General features: G+C 40.8%; 1 protein-coding gene across 6 annotated transcripts in view; it reads right to left on the bottom strand.

Annotated features, from left to right (window-relative positions):
• The window catches only part of LOC137945693 (uncharacterized), a 30,310-nt gene that overhangs the window by 6,000 nt on the left and 1,437 nt on the right, over window positions 1-22,873 (bottom strand). For 4 of the 6 annotated variants that reach the window (XM_068791674.1, XM_068791672.1, XM_068791669.1 and 1 more), the window contains 8 exons: window positions 20,241-20,921; window positions 20,075-20,152; window positions 6,717-6,960; window positions 4,050-4,211; window positions 3,538-3,637; window positions 2,967-3,105; window positions 2,415-2,726; window positions 1,802-2,172 (listed from right to left, as the gene is read on the bottom strand). In XM_068791674.1, coding sequence (XP_068647775.1) covers window positions 1,972-2,172; window positions 2,415-2,726; window positions 2,967-3,105; window positions 3,538-3,637; window positions 4,050-4,211; window positions 6,717-6,960; window positions 20,075-20,152; window positions 20,241-20,852 — 1,848 coding nt within the window. In that variant the 5' untranslated portion in view covers window positions 20,853-20,921 and the 3' untranslated portion in view covers window positions 1,802-1,971. Of the gene's footprint in view, window positions 1-1,801; window positions 2,173-2,414; window positions 2,727-2,966; window positions 3,106-3,537; window positions 3,638-4,049; window positions 4,212-6,716; window positions 6,961-20,074; window positions 20,153-20,240; window positions 20,966-22,873 lie in introns of those variants that run through there. The other 2 variants (XM_068791670.1, XM_068791671.1) reach the window with 2 other exon arrangements.

Below are 22,873 nucleotides of genomic sequence, written 5' to 3'. Positions count from 1 at the left end.
TCCTTCTAAAAAGGTTGAACCCAAAATTCTTGCGGGATTCAAAAACAAAAGTAAAGAAAAGTGGACAATCCTGAATTCAGGCAGTAAGCTTGAGCCAATCTAGAAATCTTACCACGATATGATTATAACATCACATTCCATAGAGGAATTAGTTCTAGGAATTTTAAGATGGATACCAACATCATATCCACATCCAATACAATAGTTAAGAGAAGATTTAGGCAAATTTCCTTGCAAGATGAAAATCTGGAGGAAGGTGTAAACAACAAATCAAGTTCAATATCCGAATGCAGAAAAAGAAGAGAGTGGCAATCTTGCAAAAAGCTAGGCCATGCTAAAAATTGATAGTAAATTGAAGGAGAGAAGTCAAAGTCTACATAAAAAAGAAAAACAGAGAAATTTTAGAAAAAAAAAAACTACTAACAGAAATTGCTTTAAGAAGTGACAATAATCCAATGGACTTGTCCGGTTTAGTCTGCTTCAAATTTATTGAAGGATTGTACAAATAAACCAGGACCCCACCGGGTCCATATGGCAAACCCAAACCTGATCCAATTTATAAATAAACCTGGTTCAGGGGCTTCTTTTTCAAATAACACAGGTGGGATTTGAGTCAAGTAAATCAATCAAATTCTGACAAGGTTAAATTTTTGCATCCCATACCTCCTAATACTTGATCCAACCCCTTGTTAGTAAGGTAAAGGGCTTCATGCCAATCCAACCACAGCTCACTGATGGTAAACTACTCGGTGCTTACTAATGCTTTATTATCACTACCCTTTCTAAGAATACTAGAGATTTTATTCCTATTTGGAAATTCTTCCGCCGTAGTATTTCCGAAAACATATTTTTGACTGAAAATTTTACAACTGAAAAAAAAAAAAGATTTTCAAGTCAAGGTTATGGGAGAAAGCAAGAGACGCTGAGAACCATGACTTCAGAAAATCATTGGCTCTTTTCATCCTCAAATCAGGGATCTCCACTTATTGACACTTCCAATTACCAACATGGTCTGTCCCCCCATTTGGCAGTCTCTCACTGATCTCAGTCTTTCTAAAGAAAATCTATTGCTCGCTTGTATGCATTGATCAATAGACTCGAAACATCCAAGTAACCTGATGAAACAGTACAAGCATCACAACGCAGATTTGAGAGCCGACCAATCTCATCTCAAGAAAAAGGGAGACCAATCAGCCTCAACTTAAAAGAGTCTTATGTTGTAAAACGAAAGGAACACCAAGGATAAAGAAAAAATGTTGCTCACCTCATGGCATATAAACTTTACCAATCAATAAGGGTATAATCAATTCATCAATTCAATCAATATGAAATGTTCGTCATTCCAAATACTCTTATTCAAACTCCGATTTATAGCTCACTGTCCTTTCTCCCCTTACTGGGAAAGCCCCAGCAACTCTCTTTCTCTCTCTCCAATTGAATCTCCCTGATTCACCCGTTTTTGTTACTACAATCTCAGCATTAGTTTCAGTTGAGTTAAACTAGACCTCCCATGTCATGTGAAGAAATCAAAGTCTACCTGTCCTCTGACAAAAAAAAGCTTCTCAGTAGACGGCACAAAATTGCCATGGGAAAAAGTTCCTATCTTCTTCAACACCATGTAAATCAGTTCTCAACCCAGTCTATGGCGGTGGGAAGAATGACACCAACTTCTGGTAAATGGTCTCAATGCAACTATATTGAAGGAGACTTTATGTTATTCTCACCTAGGCCACCATGCTGAATGTACTATTGCTCTTTGGCAAATGCTAGTATTTCATATGGACAACCTAAGTGTGAAAGGCGTCATCAAAATCAACATGACCTCAATTTTTTATGATTTGACCAGCATATTGCTATCAGTGAGGGAGGGAAAGACAGAGAGAGGGTTGCCATTTTCGAAACATCGAATTTTATTCATCAACAATTTCAACAACATAAAGAGTTCCTCAAAGAAAGCAGCAAACCTCTTGGTTACTTCATGAACATTGCAATAGCCGAATTGATAGGAGTATCATGTGCTGGCAAGTCATGGTGGATTAAGGAATGAGGTCCACTCCAGCCAGATTTGGGATCACTGGGAAAAAGCATACCGCATAGGCGCAAAATTGCAGGGTTTTCATAGTGGAGAGGGCTGCTAATAATTTGGGCCTGATTATGCTGCTTTGATGATTCCTACAATCAAAAGACGACTTTTCAGTCAACAGTGAAGGGCAATGGAACTTGATATTCAAGGAACACGAGGTAAGACAATTTATATGTATGCACTTTCAATACCTGGACATTTCAAACAGCATAAACAGATGAAATTGCAACGACACACAAAGATAAAGAAAAAATAACAACACCAAATGGCAAAACAAGATTGAACATGAAAATGTATGCCAAGCATGCCAAAACTGAAGCATGATATATACCTCATGCTTCTGCGCACCCTCTTCGAGATCACACATAGCTGCTTCATTACATACAGGAATCTCATCTTTTATGTCTACACCCTGGGAATGTTGACCAACATGGCCAGAAGGTTTATCTTCCCATTCATCCTTTTGAGTCTCACCCTCGTTTTCATTCATCCCTTGCTTCTCCTGTAGGAAACTGTCCTGATGAGTCTCCAACTTATATTCATGTCCATGGTCCTCAGTATCAGTTTCCAAATCATGGTCGACTGGAGTTTCCAAATTTCTCAACACATTTTCACTGCATGGACTACGTGAAGTAGACATTTCCTGTGACAGGGAATAAGGGGTAGAAGAAGAATATGTCACCAAAACAAACTTGTGAAAAGAGACACCGCCCTCACCCAAACATATAGAACTATAAAAAAAAACTCAGATGTGTCCCATTAGGCATGTTACAGCATTGTGTCATCCAACTCTTCTAAAAACATCGAAATAAAACAATTAATTCCAGCTTAGACAGGCACATCAGAATATCAAACCTTGGGAAATCAAAAAGGCATACTCTACCTCCAGCTTAAATTCTGGAGATGGTTTCACATCTCCTTTTTCAGTGATCTGATTTTGCACCATTTGAGCAAATCTCTCACGTTTGCGACGCCTTACAACACAGACAGCACATAGGCAATCACTTTTATGGAGGTCAATTCTGCATAAATGAGAGTTCAAAATAAATTTTTTGAAAGAGAACACAGAAAAATAAAATAGACAAAGGAGTTCAACAGTAGAAAAAACTGCTAAAAACTCTTCCAATTCACCCACCCCCCGAAACATTTTTAAAGGCATGATAAACATATCAAGGGGAAAAGGATCAAAATTTGCAGGAAATCATAACATGTTTGAAGTCAGCATGTATTTCTTTTGTAGGCAGACAAACCAACTACCACAAGAGAGGAACATGTAACTGATCCGAATTTTAAGTTTTAAACTGGTAAGGATACCACCTGTTGACAAAACCTTGGTCCTCCCCCCTTATCAAAGTGAAAGAATCTGGACCACAATAGCCCAATGCTCTTTCAAATAACCCATGAAGATCAGAAGTGCAAAAAGTATATATATACACAGAAAACTATGTACATACCCATGACGTCCCCTTTTTTTCTGTTTTAGGTAGACACCTTTCGGAAGTGGCTTTTCCTGACTGGAAGATGCAAGACCCTTCATCTGGATGTTTCCAGCACCTGATTAAAATTATATTCATTAAAATATCTTCATTTGCCATTCAAATTTTTTTACAATGATCTTCATAACTATAGATTTTGATTAGGATAAACAAACACCAACTAAAAGTGGATCAAGGTGTTGCCTCAATGGCCATATGTGGTGGTTTCTAGTGTGAGGTCTTAGGTTTCAAGTCTCACCAGAGTATGGTGTTCAACCAACATTCAGAAAAGATATAAACCATCAACTCTTCCAGACAACACAGAACAGCAAATACCCCAAAAATCTTGACAAGAAAAAACCTGGATTTCAGCTGGTTAGCAACCTAAGCAGCAAGCATAAGAAGGCATAAAGTTTCTATACTTGCTAAACATGAGTTCAAATGCTATGTCAGTAACAAGATCCTACTAATAAAACTTCATTTTTCCTTACCGTTTGGCCTTCCACTTAGACTTGGACTTCCGCCAATTTCCAGCTCGGATTTCTTTGTATTTGTCTTTCTTCCAAATGGTTCCACAAAAGCATTGCCCCTTCCATGATCATCGTCATGATGCAGACTCTCCAATGTTCCAGAATCATGGTCTGAAGTTGCATCTTTAATTCAAGCAACCCACTCATGTTAATAGCAATTCAAATCTTATGGAACACAACATTCATCAAACAACCATTGAGATCATTCCATACAATGCATATCAGTGATGAGTTTGTTGAAAACAAAAGCAAGCATGAGGAGTGCCCAAGTCAGGATTTTACAAAACTTATTTGACAGAGAAACAAGTCAAGGAGAGTTTGAGAAAAAAAAGAAACTGGAAATGAGTGTCCATCAAAAAAATAAATAAACAAAATAAAATAAAATAAGTCCTCAAAAGAGAGAGATCCTTAAAGGAGCACTTGTCTGGTGTACTATGGACCATTGACCACCAAAAATGGAACAGTTTCGTTTGAGTATACAGGACCTATTTTATGGGGACTTTCGAATAATGAATTATGGGGACAATCTTTGAGATTTTATTTTTTTTAAATTGCAGATCTTCAAAGAAATGACCCTTTGGAATGATAGAGCAAACTACTTGAATGACCATCTTGAAGATATTTGTACTAATAAATCTGAAAAGGAATTAGGAATGCAGAAAAGGAAGCTAAACTTTTGCAGAATGACAGCCATTACAACAACAGTGCATGGGCAATGCATAAATAAGTGATCAAGAGACTCATCAATTTGAAACCAAAATTTCCAACTTGTTCCTGGACTAGCTGACCTTTATGATGTAGCAGATCTATTGTGAGGATTTTAACCTTTGACACACACCACATAAAATACTTGATTTTAGGCTGGGCTGGATACCTCCAAACCAATGCTGAAGGATGGCTTTGCACATAATAGGAGCAAAAAAATGTGCATGAAACAATGATACAGTGTACCTTCCAGTACTACGAAACTTGCAGATGATTGAATAAAATAGCTAGCAACCTAAATACTTCATCTATATCATTATGCGTTAAGTTCCTCCCAGAATGCAAGTCCCATGACCCATTTTTAAAAGAATTCTCACCCAAAATCTGCAGGTCATGAACTAATATAAACAAAAGGGGGAAAACATCAGGTAAAGAGACCTTTCCAATCCCCTCATCTTCCCCAAATTTAACTTGATTGCCCAGCCTAACATGAAATTAAATACCTTGAGCAAAGCCATGTGAGAAAATATAGAATAAGAGGGATTGAGAGAGGAAGAAGAGAAGAGCGAAAGTGAGAGGAGATGGCAGCAAGAGCGAGTTCAATGTCTCATGATTAGGGTTCTGGTTGACCCTATTCTTCTTTTATAGCTTAAAACATGTATAAGGACAATAATGCCCCTACTCGCTCAAACTCACTTACACCCTTATAACTCCTACATCACACCTAATTACATGAAACTTGACCTACATAAACTATCAAACATACTGAATAAGATAAGAACTATTCCTATGAGGTGAAGACCGTGAGAAATTACTAAACTACCCTTCTACACTTTTCAACATTCCCCCTCAAGCTGTAGCATAAATATACATGAGCTCCAGCTTGTTACAAAAGTTTCCAAATTCTTTTTTTGCTAATGCATTGGTGAAAATATCAGCAATTTGATCATTGGACCGAATACAAGGAGTGGCCACTTCTTTCTTCATAACAAAGTGACAATCCACTTCTATGTGCTTCACTCTTTCATGAAAAACTGGGTTTCCAATAATGAAAATAGTTGCTTGATTGTCATTGTACATAGTCATAGACCCATTGCTTAGTAGATTCAATTCCATACAACTGATTCCACCCACATTAGTCCACTGATTGTATGAGTCATAGCTATATACTCAGCTTAGACACTAAAGGGGGCCACCATTTTTTGTTTCTTCTCAAATTTATTAGGTTTCCACCTAAGAACACACAATAGCCAATAGCTGATTTTTTGTCCAATTTAGACCCAGCATAGTCGACATCTGGGTACACTATCTTAAGATGATCATTCGTCTTAAAAAACAGCCCTTTTCTGGGAGAACCTTTTATATATCTTAGTATTCTTTGAGCCGCTTCAAGATAATGATTTAGATCTTTTCTTATTTTTATTATTTTTAGGCATTATTTTAAATACAATGAAGCAAATAATATCCTCGTAAATGATGTGACTTTTCTAAAGAAGAAAAAGTTAGATACAGCCATGGTTGGTGGACTAGAGCTCAACGTATAGAAGAATAAAGAGAGATTTAGAGTTCAATAAGAGGAGCTCGAGTTATGTGTTGAGCCCTCTACAATCCATTTTATTTATATTGACAAGTTTAGTACACAAGGACCTAAAACACCCTCATAGATGATAGAGAATAAAGAGCTGTAAAACACTAAGTAATTACAGGCTATGCCACTTCATAAACTTAATTCTTCTTCAACAGTAGAAATATCCAATTTCAGACCAAAAGCAAGCATCCTACTATAATGTCTGAGGAGAACCAGTTTTGATCAGGTCAGGCTGGTAGGTGAATAGCCAACTCAGTACCCAGACTATTTATGGAACTTGGCATCAACATGCTTTAAAGACTGAATGTTCAGATCTCAAGTCATAAAGCACTCACCATTACTCCTCTTTGTAGTGTCGCTATGCAACCCAGCTGCGATCCAGTGCTTTGCAAAGTTTTTCTTCACACGTTTCATAAGGTCCAAAATATAGTCACCTTTATTATTATAGCGGTGACAATTGTCCCAAATAATCTGAACATCTTTATAAACATCATCGGAGTTCCTATACTTGTTGCCATGTTCAATATTATGGCATATTGTCCCAAAGTCCATCGGAGTCTCTATGATATCAAAATAGTCCTGGCAGCAGAAAACAGAATCAAATGCATTACGAAAAGAAGAAAAAGAACATACAACAAGTAATATACAAATAACAATGGCCACACTAAAGTTCAAGACAAGTAGATGACTAAAAACAAGAAACTATTAATTGAAAAGGCTTTCTAATTAGAGCTTTTAATCAAAATAGAAATTTTTTATTTGAGTTATGCTTCCACAAAATCAGCAAGCTGCTTATCCAATAAAACTTCTAATTTCAGAATGGTTGAAATAGGAAAATGCAGTTTGGAAAGACTTTCAATTCTTGAAACTTGAGTTTAAATATTTTTTCTTTCTTCATTCGTGATAAAATTATTTGGATGCCTGCGAATGGAAAGTTTTCGGTCTCATCTGCATTCCATCACATCAAGGGCTGGACTGAAGGTTTGGTTGAGCACGAGGTGTCAATAGCTTGGCCACCTATCCGCTCCCAACAAGATCCGATTCTTCCTTTGGAGCGCCTGCTGAAATAAGATCCTCACTTTTAACAATCTCCATAGGAGGGGAAACCATCTACTCCTCCATTGCACTTCAAAGGAGGCAGGCCCCATGCTTAGAGATACAATTCACAATCTAACTGCCTCATCACATCAGTTTGCTTGTTTTTTTTTTTTTTTTTTTTTTGAGAATGGATGATTATATTAACGAAGGAACCAAAATCAAAATACAAAATCAAAGGAGCAGACCCCTAACAACAAGAAATTGGAGGGTTACTCCTTGTTTAGCAAGTACATCAGTTATCGAATTGGCAGATCTCGGAATGTGAGTCCAAATACAACTAAAGTGAGAAACAATATCCATAATCTCTAGGAAATTGGAGGGTTACTCCTTGTTTAGCAAGTACATCAGTTATCGAATTGGCAGATCTCGGAATGTGAGTCCAAATACAACTAAAGTGAGAAACAATATCCATAATCTCTAGGAAAACATCCCAATGGCGCCAGGAGGGCGAAGGCACAATCACACCAATAGATTACCACCTTGGAATCTCCTTTACGGTGAAGAGGCCCCCCACACTTGTTGCTAAAGACACGAAGCCCGTTAAGGAGACCATGTAGCTCAGCCGTCGTCGAATCCAAAATCCCCGAGGGGAGGAAAATAACTGATTACCAGAGGAATCAGAGGTAACTCCCCCAAAGCCGGCAATCCAGGGATTACGAAGAGCCATCAAAATTAAGCTTGAGGAGTTTGAGTCTAGGCGGTCTATTTCTTGACAATAGGGGGCTTTGATCGAGCATGTAATCGAGTCAAATAGTTCCAATTATCCTGAATAGTAGAGCCCATGAATGGGGAAGAAACCTTCTTAGTAAGCAGCCAAGAGGAAATGTGCCCAGAGATATGATCAGCAACTCTCACTGGGATATCATTCTGGTTGTTTTTATTGTTTAAAAGCTAATGTATCAACCTAATCCATTACTCGTTTTCTTCCACGTATATACTCTACCCAAGGAAAGCAGCACTGTCAATAAATTAGAAAGAAGTATAGGAAGTATAGCTTACACAGCATACACTCCATTTGGTGCAGGTCAACGAGACCCTCCAACAGTAAAGCTTACTCATTTCCTCCTTGCTATTGGCCCCACCAGTGGCATTCTTGTTATTTGGAATCCTAGTTTGGTTGAAATTCTTGATTCTCACCAAGTTGAGCAGCTGATCGCTATCAAAATCAAATCTAAAAAAGACAGCTTCATCTGGTTCGTAGCTTCGGTTTACAATCCTCACAGACATGCTCACAGAGCAGATTTCTTGGTGGAGCTCAATTCCACTGTCACTTGATAGACTATGCCTTGGCTTATTGGTGGAGATTTCAATATTACCAGATAAAATAAGGAGAAAACCTCTAATGCAAGTCAGTCCCCTCCTGCTATGAGAGCTTTTTCCGATTAATTGACAACCAAAGTTTAATTGATCTCCCTCTTTCTGGTGCCTATTATCAGGACTAAAGGGCAAAGGATCCCAATCTTATCCAAGCTTGACAGGTTTTTAGCGTCTCAAGAGTGGGTAGACCACTTCTCATCAAGTTCAGACAGAATTCTGCCAAGGCCTATTTCCGATCACTCTCCTCCTCTAATCGAAAGCAACCCTGATTCATTGGGTCCTCACCCCTTGCGGTCTGAATCGGTATGGCTAGAAGACAGATTTCCCTGCGGCACTTCTTTGGTGGTCTGAATTGAATTGTATGGGAAGTGCAGGCAGGGGTTTATGGAAAAATTAAAAGGCCTTAAAGCAAAGATCAGAAACTGAGTGCAGAAGAAATTTCTGAAAAAATCCTAACAAGCAAGCCAAGTTGCTCGAGTGTATTAGATCCTTGATCAAGCAGAAGAATCAAGGGCTCTCTCTGATCTGTCTTCTGTCCAGAGATGCTCCGAAGGAAAAATATGATCACTTTGTGTTCCAAGGAAGGTTATACTGGAAGCAGCATGCAAAGTATAAATGGCTGAGAAATTGACACCAACACTAAATTCTTCCACACAATGGCTTCAGCTTATAGGAGGCAAAACAAAAATTCCGCTGTGATGGTTCAAGGGCTTCTTAGCTCAAAAAGAGAGGAAATGACCAAAGAATTCCCAACTTCTTTTTAAAAATTTCTACAAAGATGAGGCTATCAGCAGGCCAAAACATCCAACTCAAATTTATCTCAGCCAGCACACAAAGTGATCTAGAAGGCCCTTTTCAATTGAGGAAGTTGAAAAGGCCCTTAAAACCATGCCAGTTGAAAATCCCCGGGGTCCTAATGGCTTCAGTTCTGAGTTCTACCTCAATAGCTGGAATTTCATAAATGAAGACATAATGACCATGTTTGCAGACTTTTATGGAAACGGCATTCCCTCTAAGGGGATGGGACCTACTTCATTGCTCTCTCCCAAAGAAAGAAGGGGCAGAAAGCCCAACTGATTACAGACCTATCACTCTAAAACTCCAGCCCTGTAAACTGATTGCAAGAGTGCTCTCAAAAAGGTTAAAGAAAGCTCTCGCACATATCATCAATGAATTCCTAAGTGCCTTCATTGGAGGTAGGCAGATCCTTGACCCATCTTTCATAGCTCATGAGCTTGTTGATGAATACAAACAAGAGGAAAAGAGGATGTCACCCTCAAAATCCACACAGGAAAGAGCTTTGATCAGGTTAATTGAGCACTTCTCAATTTCTTACTTGGTAAGATGGGGTTGGGACAACGGTGGAGGAGATGGATCAAAAGTAACATATCTTCACTTATCTTCACAAACCTTAATAATCATACTGTCATGGGATTCTTCAAGGATCTCAAGGCTTAAGGCATGGGGATGCTCTATCCCCTTTGCTTTTCAACATAGTTAGTGAAGCTTTGAACTCCTGTCAAGCAGCCCAGTGAAATAATAGTATTTCTTGTTTCAGCTTTAACAATAGCTCCCTCAAAATGCCCCTATTGCAATTCAGTGATGACACCATCTGTTTGTTGTGATGATTCAATGGAGCAAATTCTCAGCTTCAAAGTTCTCTTATTCCTCTATGAGTCGGTATGAGGGCAGAAAGTAAACTGGGCCAAATCAGGATTGTATGGTGTGAATGTTCACCAAGATTGGCTTGAAAGGTTGGCACATATTCTTGGGTGCAAGATGCTGGAATTCACTTCTACCTACTTTGGCCTGCCTTTCTTCCATAGTCAGTCAAATGCAGTCTTGTGGAACCCATTCTAGTAAGAATTGCAAAGTGACTGGCCTCTTAGAAAGGTAGGTTGCTGTCTCTTGGGGGCAGTGCTAACCTCACAAAATTTACTTTCGCTGGGATCCCTGCTTATTTTTTATCCCTTATCCCATGTGCGGCAAGTGTAATTGACAAAATTGAAGCAATCACCATAAATTCCTGTAATGGGGATCTTTGGAGAAATTCAGTTTCCCTCTAGTAAAATGGGAGGAAGTCTGAGAAGAAGAAAGACGGGGGCCTGGGCATCAAGAAGCCAAAAGCCATGCACGAGGCTTTCCACTCTTTAAGTGGTTGTGGAGATTTGCAAGCCAGAAGAACTCTCTATGGAGACAGCTTCTTAACTGTAAGGGTTTAGTCCTGATTGCTGGTTCCCTACAGACTCCCCTTCATACAAATCATCAAACATTTGAAAAGCAATTATCAAGTGCAAGCATCTGTTCCTGAGGCATATTACATTCCATGTTAGATATTGCTCCAATATCCATTTCTGGTCTGATATGTTGGGATCCAATGCTCTTCAAAACTATTTCTCCCCCTCTCCAACCTGGCCAAGAACAAAGAAATATACAATTCAAGCATTCAGAAGTATTTCCCACGGCAACATAATTGGGACCTCCATTTTAGGAGAGCTCTAAACAATGAAGAAACTAGTGATGTCTCTCCGCTGCTTAAATTGCTGGAGGCAGCCAACTCCAGGTGGAAGGCGATGACAAGCCAATATGTTCATTAATGACAGATGGTTAGTTCTCTGCTTCCTCTCTCTACAACCAGCTCCTGGGTCCCTCAGACTGCCAAGAGGAAAATAAAATTTCCCTTGTCTGGGGGCTAATTGGTCCTCCTAAAGCTCTTCACTTCCTGTGGACTGCAACTTATAAGAAAATCCTCACCTATGACAAGCTTCAAAAAAGGGGGTGCTCAATAATTGACTCGCTTTGCAAGCTGTGTGAGCAAGTTGAGAAATCAGTAGACCAGCTCGTACTCCACTCTCTGGAAATAGTTATTTCAGCAGTTCCTTGGTTTGATCAGAAATGAAAGAAATAACAGAATCTTCAACAACAAGCAGAGCTCCATTGGCAGTATTATTGAATCTATCTTTCAGACCTCTGTCATCTGGATTAAGACATTCAAAGGTCTACCTCCCCTCCCTCTTTCAATTATCAGAGACCACTGGAGATGCTTTCTTCATTCAGCCCCATACTCTGCAAGCAGGCTGGACCCCTTCTCTCAGCCTCTTAAAGCTCAATTTTGACAGGTGTTCTCTAGGCAACCCCAGGCTTGCAGGTACTGGGGGAGTAATAAAAAACCAGGATCGCTCTCTGTAGCTATCCTTCTTAGGTTCCACTTCCCCCATGTGATTATGCTGAAGCAAAGATTTGTGCTTTGCCGAGTCGATATTTGGAAGCCTCCCCCCACCGGTTATTACAAGTTCAACTTTGATGGTAGCGCTTTTGGGAATTCGGGGTTGGCTGGCTTTGGGGGGGGGGGGGGGGGGGGGGGGGGGGGAGATTTCTGATCTTGGAGGAATAGCTATAATGTCAAACTCTGGTCCTCTCGGCGTTGCAGACTCGACCACTGCTGAGCTCTCTTGCCTCCTCCATGGGCTTCGCATCTACCAAGATCGCTTCAGAGGTCCACTTATCGTGGAGAGTGACTCCAAAGTCGTCATTGGCTAGTGCTCAACCACCTCCTTCCCCCCGTGGCGTCACTGGCTGCTTTTTCTTGATAATATGGACATTGTTTCCACTACCTCTTGTACTTGGTCCCATGTTCTTAGATCAGCCAATTCGGCTGCTGATTTGTGTGTTAAATTGGGTCGCTCCCTACAATCTCTTGTTGTTAGGGGAGACCTCCCTTGATGTATTCTTTTGCTTTTCTTCATAATAAAATTATCACCGTGTAAAAAAAAAAGATTTGTACTTTGCTCCAAGGCATCAAGCTCTTCCATCAATATTTCTCTAGCCCGATGCTCATAGAAGGGGACTCAACAAATGTTATTAGCTCAATGGCGAGAACTCCCCACTCCTCGGCATTTTCTATATGTTTTCGAGGAAATTAAATATTTTTGTAACTCCCTTGATGTGTCCTGGCAAAACATTCTGCGCTGCCAATAGTGTAGTTGACGGAACTCCACTAGATTCTATTTCTTATTGTCAACACGAGTTGGGATACAGAGCATATACTCAGTAGAACGGAGGGGTTCCACAATGCAAAGGAGTGATGGAGCTATCACAAAGACAGGCGACGAGAGGATGGAAAACTTTCCGGGCTCTCTCGCCGCCAAGGGGAGAGCGATGATGGTGCTCTCCACCAGTTTACAACAACGAAGGATAGCTAACCTCCCATTTGCTCAAACGAACTCCATACGGTTTCTTTTGTGGGGGTACAACGGCAGCACAGTAGGGGCACAACGGCCGACGAAAGGAATGCGACGGAGGAGAATGGATTGGGGAAGAAAGCTCAGAATCGAAGGGCAAATGGAAGGAGAGGCAGATGTCTTCGAAGATTCCCTAAATTTCGGAAGCACGGAAATAGCATTGGAGCCAATGTCAGATAAGTATGGGACTTGTATTCGAATCACGATTAGAAATGGGACGAGAAGATCTTTTATCTCGATTCCGTTGACTGCTGTCTCAGAATTTCTCCGATGCTTCAACGATGTTACAAGACGCTGGAGTGATTTCTTTCTCCTTCTTGGTGTTCAAAAAAAATGGATTACAAGAGTGTAAGATTATCCAGAATAGAGGAAGCCTCATCATGGCCCGGATTTACCTCCCAAAGAGTATCGGTCCCTCCTTCAGCTAGGTGGCTCTGCACAGTAACATCAGGCACTACTGCGTCGACCCCAAAACACTCTCCCACAGCCCCTCTTAGAAAATGTGACCAACATCATCCCCCCCCCCCTTCTTTTACTCCTTCACTACGAGCCGAAACTATTTGATGTCGACCATCATTGTGGAGGTTCTATCCGATGAGCGGGAAGGAGAAGACGTTGCCTTGTGACTCCACGATCATCTCCCAATCGAATACTGGCCTAAAGCCTCTTTGCTCAGTCCCTAAATGGCTTCTCTATCTTCACTCTCGTGAGGATGCAGAGGCCGCACTCTTTGTCCTTACTCTGGAACACGATTGGATTGTCTCGATCTCAGAATTGACTGATACCCCTCTCTGCGGTCCCCTTTGGCAATAGATCTTGATTTGGGCTTTGCCGACAAACTTATGATCGAACGGTGCTCTCAGCCGAATCGCGCACTCTTTTGGAAGGCCAATCAAATGGGTTTGAGGACATGACTGCTCATTTTTCGGGAGATTCTAGAAATTGCCTCACTCTTCTCTTGTATTTGGTCTCACATTCCGAGATCTACAAATTCAGCAGTAGATGTGCTTGCCAAGCAGGGAGCAACCCTTCAATCTCTTGTTGTTAGGGATTTGCTCCCTCATCTTTTGTAATTTTCTCTGTTAATATATACATCATTTTCAAAAAGAAAAAAAGAAAAAAAGAGAACTCGACAGGAAGAAGAAGGCTTGGTATGGCCATGGCCTTTGTCGTACCGACCTCTCTGTGGACGGATCCCCTTTTCCTAAAGCTGGTTTTTGGGACGGATTTCATCTAGATTAGAGTATCTTTCGGGGGAGCTGAGTACGGAGGGTTCATCGGAGAGACCTCACCGACGGGGAAGCTCTTCCTCCTAGACCTCTAGCTCACTTTGGACCAAGTTATTTCTCAGCCAAGTCAACTCGCCAACCCATCATCTCCAGGACTGCGTCGGACTTGTCAACTTCCCTACCAAACTCGTTTTCATATTCGAATTTCTTGAACCTGACAAGCTTTGCACGCTTAGTCTTCACAACAGCTTTTCCAACTACTAAGGGCATCCTCTTTTCCAAGTCATTTCCCGAAATACCACCCACATCAGAAAAAGTCTATGAACCTACCGCCTACCCTTTTGTCAGACCCCTCTTTTCAACCACATTCCTCATGCAACACCCACACCCACTCATCCCCATTTCAAAAATCCTTCGCACGGCTCCCAACTTCGTCTACCACACAAACTGAACCCTCCCTATTTCTACACGGAGGCCTCAATAAGGGGGAAAGGTCTCTTCCCCTTTCTGCAACTGCTTTTCCAGCTACTGGACCTTGCACCCGAGGCCGTCCTCTCTACCAGCCCATATGCTGAAGCTACACTTTTTCCAAAGAACCCAGCATGGCCCCCATTGTCGCCAACATGCACGATGGTGGTTTTGGAAACGGGGAAGGGTCTCATTCCCCTATTTTGGTTTCTGCATCTCTCAACACCTGGCAGGCACAACCCTCAAAAAATCTCTACGCACTCTCTCCGAAATCAAGCCACGGCCAAACCCAGTTCCCCAAACAAGCTCGGATTTTCCCATCTCACGGAAGAAATGGTTTCTCCGCCAGCCTCCCCACCCCAATCATTGATTGAGGCTGAAAGATATGAACACTCCGATTCGGAGTCCACAACTGAAGCCATGCCCTTTTCTCATAATGTTTTGCCCCCTAATCTAGCCACCTACCAACGAAGAAGACGCTGCCAGAATAGTCAAACACTGCACGACGAATCCAGTACTGATGCCCCACAGCCACCCGAGGCAAACCTTAGTCGAATCCCCATCCCTCCCAGAAATGAAAGGCCGTCCCGCCTTGTGGAGGAGCTTCAAGCCGAGCGACACAGATACAATGATGAAAGATGGCAAAATATAATGAACATAGCACATCTCATGGGAGTAATTTACTGCGGTCAGCTGCCAGAGGACAGCAACGCTCTGGGAGTCTAGAAACGGGGTAACAAATGATCTTAATCTCATGGAAGTTAGAGGAGTTGGTTTTGATCAGAAGCGAGGGGTAATCTCCCGTTTCCTCTCTCAACTTAAACCTATTGTGCTACAAGAGACACTGTGTCAGGAGATGATTGATCATCTTGCAAGGGAGTTATGGTGTTGTTCATCAATGAATGAGTGGTTGTTGACGCCATCGCCACTCCAATGGCATCCACTCCACTGGTTTTGATGCTCTCGATGTTAAGGAGGGTTGATTTTCCTTGGGCATTTGCCTTCGGGATCGCGCTTCTGGTAGGCTCTGATGCTTGGATGAAGTATATGGTCCCATGAGATATCAGGAGAGATGCCAATTTTGGAATGAGCTCTCGGAGCTTGATCAAATGTGGGCTTCACACTGGCTATATGTGGGGGATTTTAATGCTATTCGCTTTTGTAACGAGAAGAAGCCTCCGGCTTCCAGCATCACCTCCTCCATGTGGGGTTTTGCGTACTTCATCGGTGGTTGTGGTTTGGAAGAGATCCCCTATCAAGAAAGACCTTTACTTGATCAAATAGTCAGCAACATCCGATCTCATCTAAGCTGGACAGTTTTCTTGCTTACCCGGACTGGTTGCAATTATATGAAAATGTTTCCAGAAGGGTGCTTAATAAGGTGGGGTCTAATCATAGGTCCCATTTTGCTCTCAACTTCTTTTGGTAGATGGGGACCCTCCCCTTTCCGTTTTGAGAATTCGTGGCTCCTCAATCAAAATTTTGATCCTCTTATAAATGGATGGTGGTTAGATTGCCAAACCAAAGGTAGATCAGAGTGGGTCTTTCCTCTAAAGCTCTAGTTTCTTAAAGGAAAACTCAAGAAGTGGGCCTCGAGCCGTCGTGCCTCACTAGGTGCCGAGAAGGCCTCTCTTCACTCACGGATCGCCGATTTGGATTCGACTGAAGAGCAAAGATATCTACCCCCCTCGGAATTTTCTTCTCGCATTTCTCTCACTACCGACTTGAATTTAATTTCACAACAAGAAAGAATTCGGTGGAAACAAATAGCAAGATTCAAATGGATGAAAGAAGGAGATACAAATACACAGTGTTTCCATGCCCTCACCTTGTCGAGGAGGAGATCCAACCCAATTACCTCTTCTTTTTTTTGAAAAAGATGTATTAATAAAACAGAAGAAAATTACAAAGTTTGAGGGAGCATTTCCCTTACAACCAGCAATTACCTCTTTATGTATCAATAATGAGGTAACGTCATGTTGGTTCAATTACTAAAGTGATGATTCAGATTTTCACAAACCTGTATTCAGAGGAATGCTACAATAGATCTAAAATTCAGCACTTTCACTTCACTCGCTTCTCTCCAACAGTTGCGTCCCTCTTGGAGTCTCCTTTCTCCACTGGTGAAGTCGAGTAGGCGGTTTTAGGCATGGCAAATGATAAGGCCTTGAGTCCTGATGGTTTCAATGGGGATTTCTTCAAAAGGTTTTGGCCAAGTATTAAGGAGGATATTACGGCCATGGTCCATGGCTTCTATGAGAAGGGCATCACATTTCGTATTATTGGGGCTTCTTTTATCACGTTGGTTCCAAAATAGAGCTATGTCGAGAAACCAGAGGATTTTTGGCCTATCAATCTCATCACCAATACATACAAGATTATTGCCAGAATTCTGGCACATCGGCTCAAGGCTTTCCTTCCGATTGTCATCTACCGAGGGCAAGGCGTTTTCCTCAAGGAGAGGAATATTCTTGACTCCACTATGGCAGCTCATGAACTCATCGGCCACTTTAGCTGCTCCAATGATCCAAGAATTGCCCTCAAGCTTGATTTGAAAAAGGCTTTTGACCAAGTTAACTGGCTCTTATTGGACGAGCTGATGGATCGCATGAGTTTTGGCGAGAAATGAAAATTTTGGATCAGGAGTTGTGTGGACTCAGCCACCTATTTGCTCGTCTTCAATGGCACGGTATGTGGCTACTTCAAAGGAACAAGAGGGCTTAGACAGGGAGACCCTCTATCCCTGGTCCTTTTTAACATCGTGGCAGAGTTCCTATCCTCTATTTTCTATTCACTCATGGAGCTTGGTTGGCTGACCCCTACTAGCCACTTACCGGCTTTTAATTTTCCCATCCTCTAGTATGCGGACAACACTAACATCTTTGGGATTGGCAACATGGAAAGAGCTAGAAGGATCAAACCGGTGTTGGGCCTTTTTGAACTGGCATCTGGGCAGAAAGTTAATTGGGGAAAAACTTCTTTGATGGGTTCCAACATTGACTTCGAGCTGCTCTCTGATATAGCGAGTCTATTTGGATGTTCGGCCTCCAACATTACAACCACATACCTCGGGCTTCCTCGATTTAACAGGTGCTTCAATAGGGGCCTTTGGACTTCGGTGGTTGAAAAGCTTGAAGTTCGCCTCGCCATTTGGAAAGGTCGGTTTCTCAACAAGGCAAGTAGTCTTACCCTCCTAAAATCTTGTATTGTCGGCATTCCGAATTACTTCCTCTCCTTCTTGCCCTACCCCGCCTCCATTTGTAAAGCCATGGACAAAATCAAAAGAAGGTTCCTTTGGAGGGGCTAATGCGATACTTTTAAATACCATCTAGTCAGTTGGGATGAAGTTTGTATCCCCAAGTATTTAGGGGGGTTTGAATATCTGAAAATCTAAGGACATGAACCAAGCTTTGCTTTTGAAATGGTGGTTGCCAAACTCGGTTACTTCTCACCTTGGTGGATTTTGGAAGGTAACAAAAGATGCCTATCGCCGATTGGGAGATCCCTCTACCTTCTTCTTTTGACCTTCTCCTCAACCATCAAATTCTATGTGGGTAATGGGCGGTCTTAAAAATTTTGGGGAGACTAATGAGCAGGGAATGAACCTTTTTAGAGTTCTTTTGGCAATTTTTCGCCTATCTTTGCGTCAAGAAATTTCGGTGGCAAAGGCTTTTCAAGGTAGTGGTTGGAACCTCCATCCCTAGAGGGGTATGTCTGACACTGAGGCTTTGGATGTGTGTCGGCAGCTGGACCTTTTCAGTTGTGTTCTCTTACACAAGATAAGCTAATTTGGTGTCCTGATAAGAGTGGTGTCTTCTCTATGGTCTTTGCTTACTACTACATAAGAGGGTGACACCCCCACCGGGTTGAACACGAGGTAAATTTTATGTGGCACCTATGCACCCCACCCAAAATAAAATTCTTTATGTGGAGTGCATGCCTCAATAAGATCCTCACGATGGATATCCTTAAACGGAGAGGCCACCCCTATTGATCTCCTTTGTCCTTTTTGCAATTCGGAGGAGGAATCAACTAGCCATATCCTCCTGCAATGTTCTTTCTCGTGGCTCGTGCGGACCCCTCCATACTTTTCAAGGTTGGAATAAAGTTTTGTTTGCCTACGAATCTAATTACTACCAGTAGAATGCTTCTTGGTATTGCTCTTCCTGGGAAAGGAAAGTTGATTGTCTCTGTCTGTACTGCCTTAATTCTGTGGGGTCATTGGAATGAACAAAATCGCAAATGCTTCAATGCTAAGTTTGAATCCTCGGAGAGAGTTTTTGATTGTATCTCGGGGCACATCTTCTCTTGGCTGCTTACCAAATTTTGTATTTAGTTTTGGTTCCTTTGTTAATATATTCTTCCTTTCTCAAAAAAAAAAAAAAGTGCATTTGACAAGCTGGCTAAGGAAGGAGTGCCTCTCCCTTCTCTTGTTGTGGGGAACTCCTCTCCTCTTGATCCCCAAGGGTGATCCTTTCTGTATTATCTCATTTTTTAAGCTCTTAGCAATAAAGTCATTCACAATCCCCCCCCCTCCCCCCCCCCCCCCCCCCACCCACCAAAAAAAAAAAAAAAAAAAAAACTGGAGCAATTGTCTGTATCATGAGCAGAAATACTTAACTTACCGGCCTGATTCTCAATGTGATACCACTTTAATCAACGAGCTTTCATTGGTAAATGTTACAGACTCAACTTGATTCATTATTCCTTCCTACCATAAGCTCAACCTCAAAACCTTTTTTTGTTTTCTTTTCCTTAATTTTGATTACACATGCACATTACACCCAATAGCCTAGGTGAGACTTGAATCCAAGAGCTGACAATATAAACTCCCAATGTGGTCATTGCACCAAAGGCCCAATCCACTGCTCTGCCCCAAAATATCTAGCTACTTACCTATGAAAGCCAAAAGTGCTCTTCATGAATTGTCCAACTGAATCAGCTAATTAATAAGAAACTAAATGCTTTTCTAAAGCTAACTATTCCGTTGAAAATATTCAAACTTCCAAAAAGTCAAAGATTTTTAATATACTTTCTCTAATACCCACCATAACTGTATCCACCTGTTTGATACATTTTTTTTATAACAATAAGAAAGGGAATTTCATTAAGAAAACTCCTGAAGGAGGGAAGGATACAAGTACAATACAAACAAAATGAAACAAAAAACAAAATCAGCTTCCCTGAGAGAAGAGCTGGGCCCAAGTCAAAGAGGACAAAAGAGTTTCCTACAGTGAGTTTGATGTATAGCTTCAATATATTGATCATGTCATGCACATTACAAAAGGCTGTGAATCTACCACCAATCAAAAGATAAATGCATAATATCAGAATGCTTACAGGTATTCTCAGTGCAACAGGATTCACGGGAACATTGAATGGCTCTGCAGCCTCCATTTTCATGATCTTTTTAATCACCTACAGAATACATGCAAGAAACTTACTTTGGCACAAATTAAGGGCATCAAGAAATAGAAATCAAATCTTGATGAATTTTACAACTTACAGTGAGAGCTGTATTCAGTTCTTTCTCATTGTACTGATAGTTGTGATGAGGTAATTTTGGTTCCTTCATGTGAGAATCTGTGTTTTCATTGTCAAATGGCATGTGCACCCTGTCATCCTGCACATGAGAACTCAATCCCCCGGAAGCTTTAATTTTCACTGTGGATAGTCTCCTCAAAGAGCTTCCTGAAGCAATAACAGGCCTTTCAGGTTGCAAATTAGATCCCATTTCCTTTTTCTCCACAACTTCCCCGTGTCTGTCGGTAGCCACCTGCTGGCTACTCTTATCAGTGTCACTTAGTGTTTGAGTATCTGAACATGTTCGCTGAGACTCCTTTGATGACTTCAGCTTAACTTTTACACGCCCATGTCCCGACTGCAGCACATTCTTGTCTCTATATCCTTGACAATCTGTATCATTGTTTGCTTTATCATGCCAATGTGAGGGTGTATCAGCCTCTAATGTAGTATCTAGTTGATCATCATAGTCTGAACCCAAATCATCTTCTGTATTTGAACTAATAAAGTTTGAGGCTGGATGGTTGGCTACAACAGTCAGTTTTTTCTTCTTTCCTTTTTTGTCGCCTGCTCTTGACCCCCGTCGGCGTTTCATGGCAGCTATTGTGTATCCAGGAAGCGAACTTACCTCTCCTGTTGCAGCTTTGGCATGTAGATTTGACACCTATAAGTTTAATTCCACTCAATTACTTCAGTTCTATCTTCACTCTGAAGTCAACCATAACCATGAAAATAACAATGAGAAAAGTTGTCTCTCATTATAACAAAAAATGGAAGCAAGAAAATAAAATCTGTTGAGAAACATTAGATTGGCCTCAACAAATTATGGCCATTTCATTAGAAGCCACTAATATTCTCCATCTTACATGTTTTAGCATGACCAACAAGATGTTGATGTTGTTTTCCACGTGCACACACACACACACACTTGTACCATGACCAAAAAGGTACTAACATATTTGCTTTGTGATTAAGAGGGCTTCCATCCTTTTCTCCTTTAATCAGTACTTAGAGCAGTTAGGGAGGTAGTTGGCCCCAACTTGGTCGATTAATTGAATGATGAGACCTCCTTTTGCTCTCTCTTGTTACCATAGATAACAAGTTTTGATAGATTTCATCTTTTCCATCCTCTCACCTATCAAATATTTTTTACATGAGACCTAGTACAGAAATGGTGGATACAATGTCCAAAATATCAAGAAAAATCTGCCAATGACGCCATGAGGGGAAAGATGAGGTGGAGCACCATCCAATTACAATCTTGGAGTCTCCCTCCACAATAAGGGGACCACTGAAAAACTCGCAAGTCGTGAAGGAGACCAGAGAGCTCAGTAGTGGTCAAGTCAGAAATTCCGAGAGGACCAATAAAATACTTGTTGATGGGTAAAAAAGTCCACCAGTCTATGATTTGGTCAATGAACAATCTTATGCTTCTTAGTTAGGAAGAGATCTCCCAAATTTGGCTAGTAATTTTGGGATGGACTGACATCCAACATCAACAACCATTTTGAAACATAAGAACCAAAAAACATAAAAGCACGAAAATTTAATATGACATGGAGCTACTGGCTTCTCGATGAATTTTGTGGTCAACTAAATCAACCTATCCCAGGTCATAACTGCATGGCACAATATTCATGCATTGCTAGAGAAATCTAAGCAGCACAATAGAACAGAATGCCTTAGAAAACTAATTTACAACTCTATAGAAAGATTTCTTTGCTGAAACTTAGAGCAAAAGAAAAAAATCAACATTCTATAATTTTTCTTTTCATTGTGCCTTCTTACTTGTTTTTGACAAGAAAGAAACCAGCCTGTGAATTAAAATTAAGGCGAGTGAAGTTTGTTGTAGTTAGGAGAAGCCAATGGAAAGAAAAACCTTGAGCTATCTGCATCTTCTCAACCTAGCAATCTTTCTCCTTTTTCTATTTGTGATACTCTCTTTCCCTAAAAGGTGATCATTCTACAAAAACTTCATCTTGTCATTTGATCACAAATTTATAAAAAGGTGCTTTCATTGAGCCTCCCTTGAACTAGGATCTATTGCAAATCCCAAGGAAGAACTTGTTTCTCTCAAAACTGTTTTGAAAGAACCATTGAAGAAATAAAAAACGTTTGAAAATCCAAAAAAATGAACCAAATGAATTACAGAAAGGCCCAAACCTTCTGATGCAATTCTCTCCAAACAGCAGCAACACTCTCTGATCTTTCATACCAATTTTTATGGTAGTTGTAGCAGAGAATGAATCCCACTTAACTATTCACCAGTCCATCACTGACCTACCAACAGCCTTGGTTTTAGAAATTATCCAGAAATTATCCAACTCATTGACCCCAAAGAACTTGGTAATATTTCTTGTGTGTCTATCGCTCTTAACATTGTTTATTGTTTGAAATACTTATTTTAAAATTGTTAAGATTGGACCTAGTCCTATCACAAAAATGACTAGCCACTTACGATGTGTATTGCCCAATATTATAAAACAACAAAATCTCAAATCATTTTTGGATGCAGAAATTTACCTTGCTAACATTCTTTTCACGCAAACAAGACAGAATAGACAGATTGGCCCGAGACATAGATCATATGAATTGGGTACAAACAAATGAACAAAC

Source organism: Aristolochia californica, unplaced genomic scaffold (assembly GCF_029961685.1).
Source record: "Aristolochia californica isolate CCGP_79_NKW_82.1479 unplaced genomic scaffold, dmAriCali1.0.hap1 SCAF_12, whole genome shotgun sequence".
NCBI classification, from domain to species: domain Eukaryota; kingdom Viridiplantae; phylum Streptophyta; class Magnoliopsida; order Piperales; family Aristolochiaceae; genus Aristolochia; species Aristolochia californica.
Note: the sequence above shows the minus strand (reverse complement) of the source record. Positions and strands in the feature narration are given on the sequence as shown.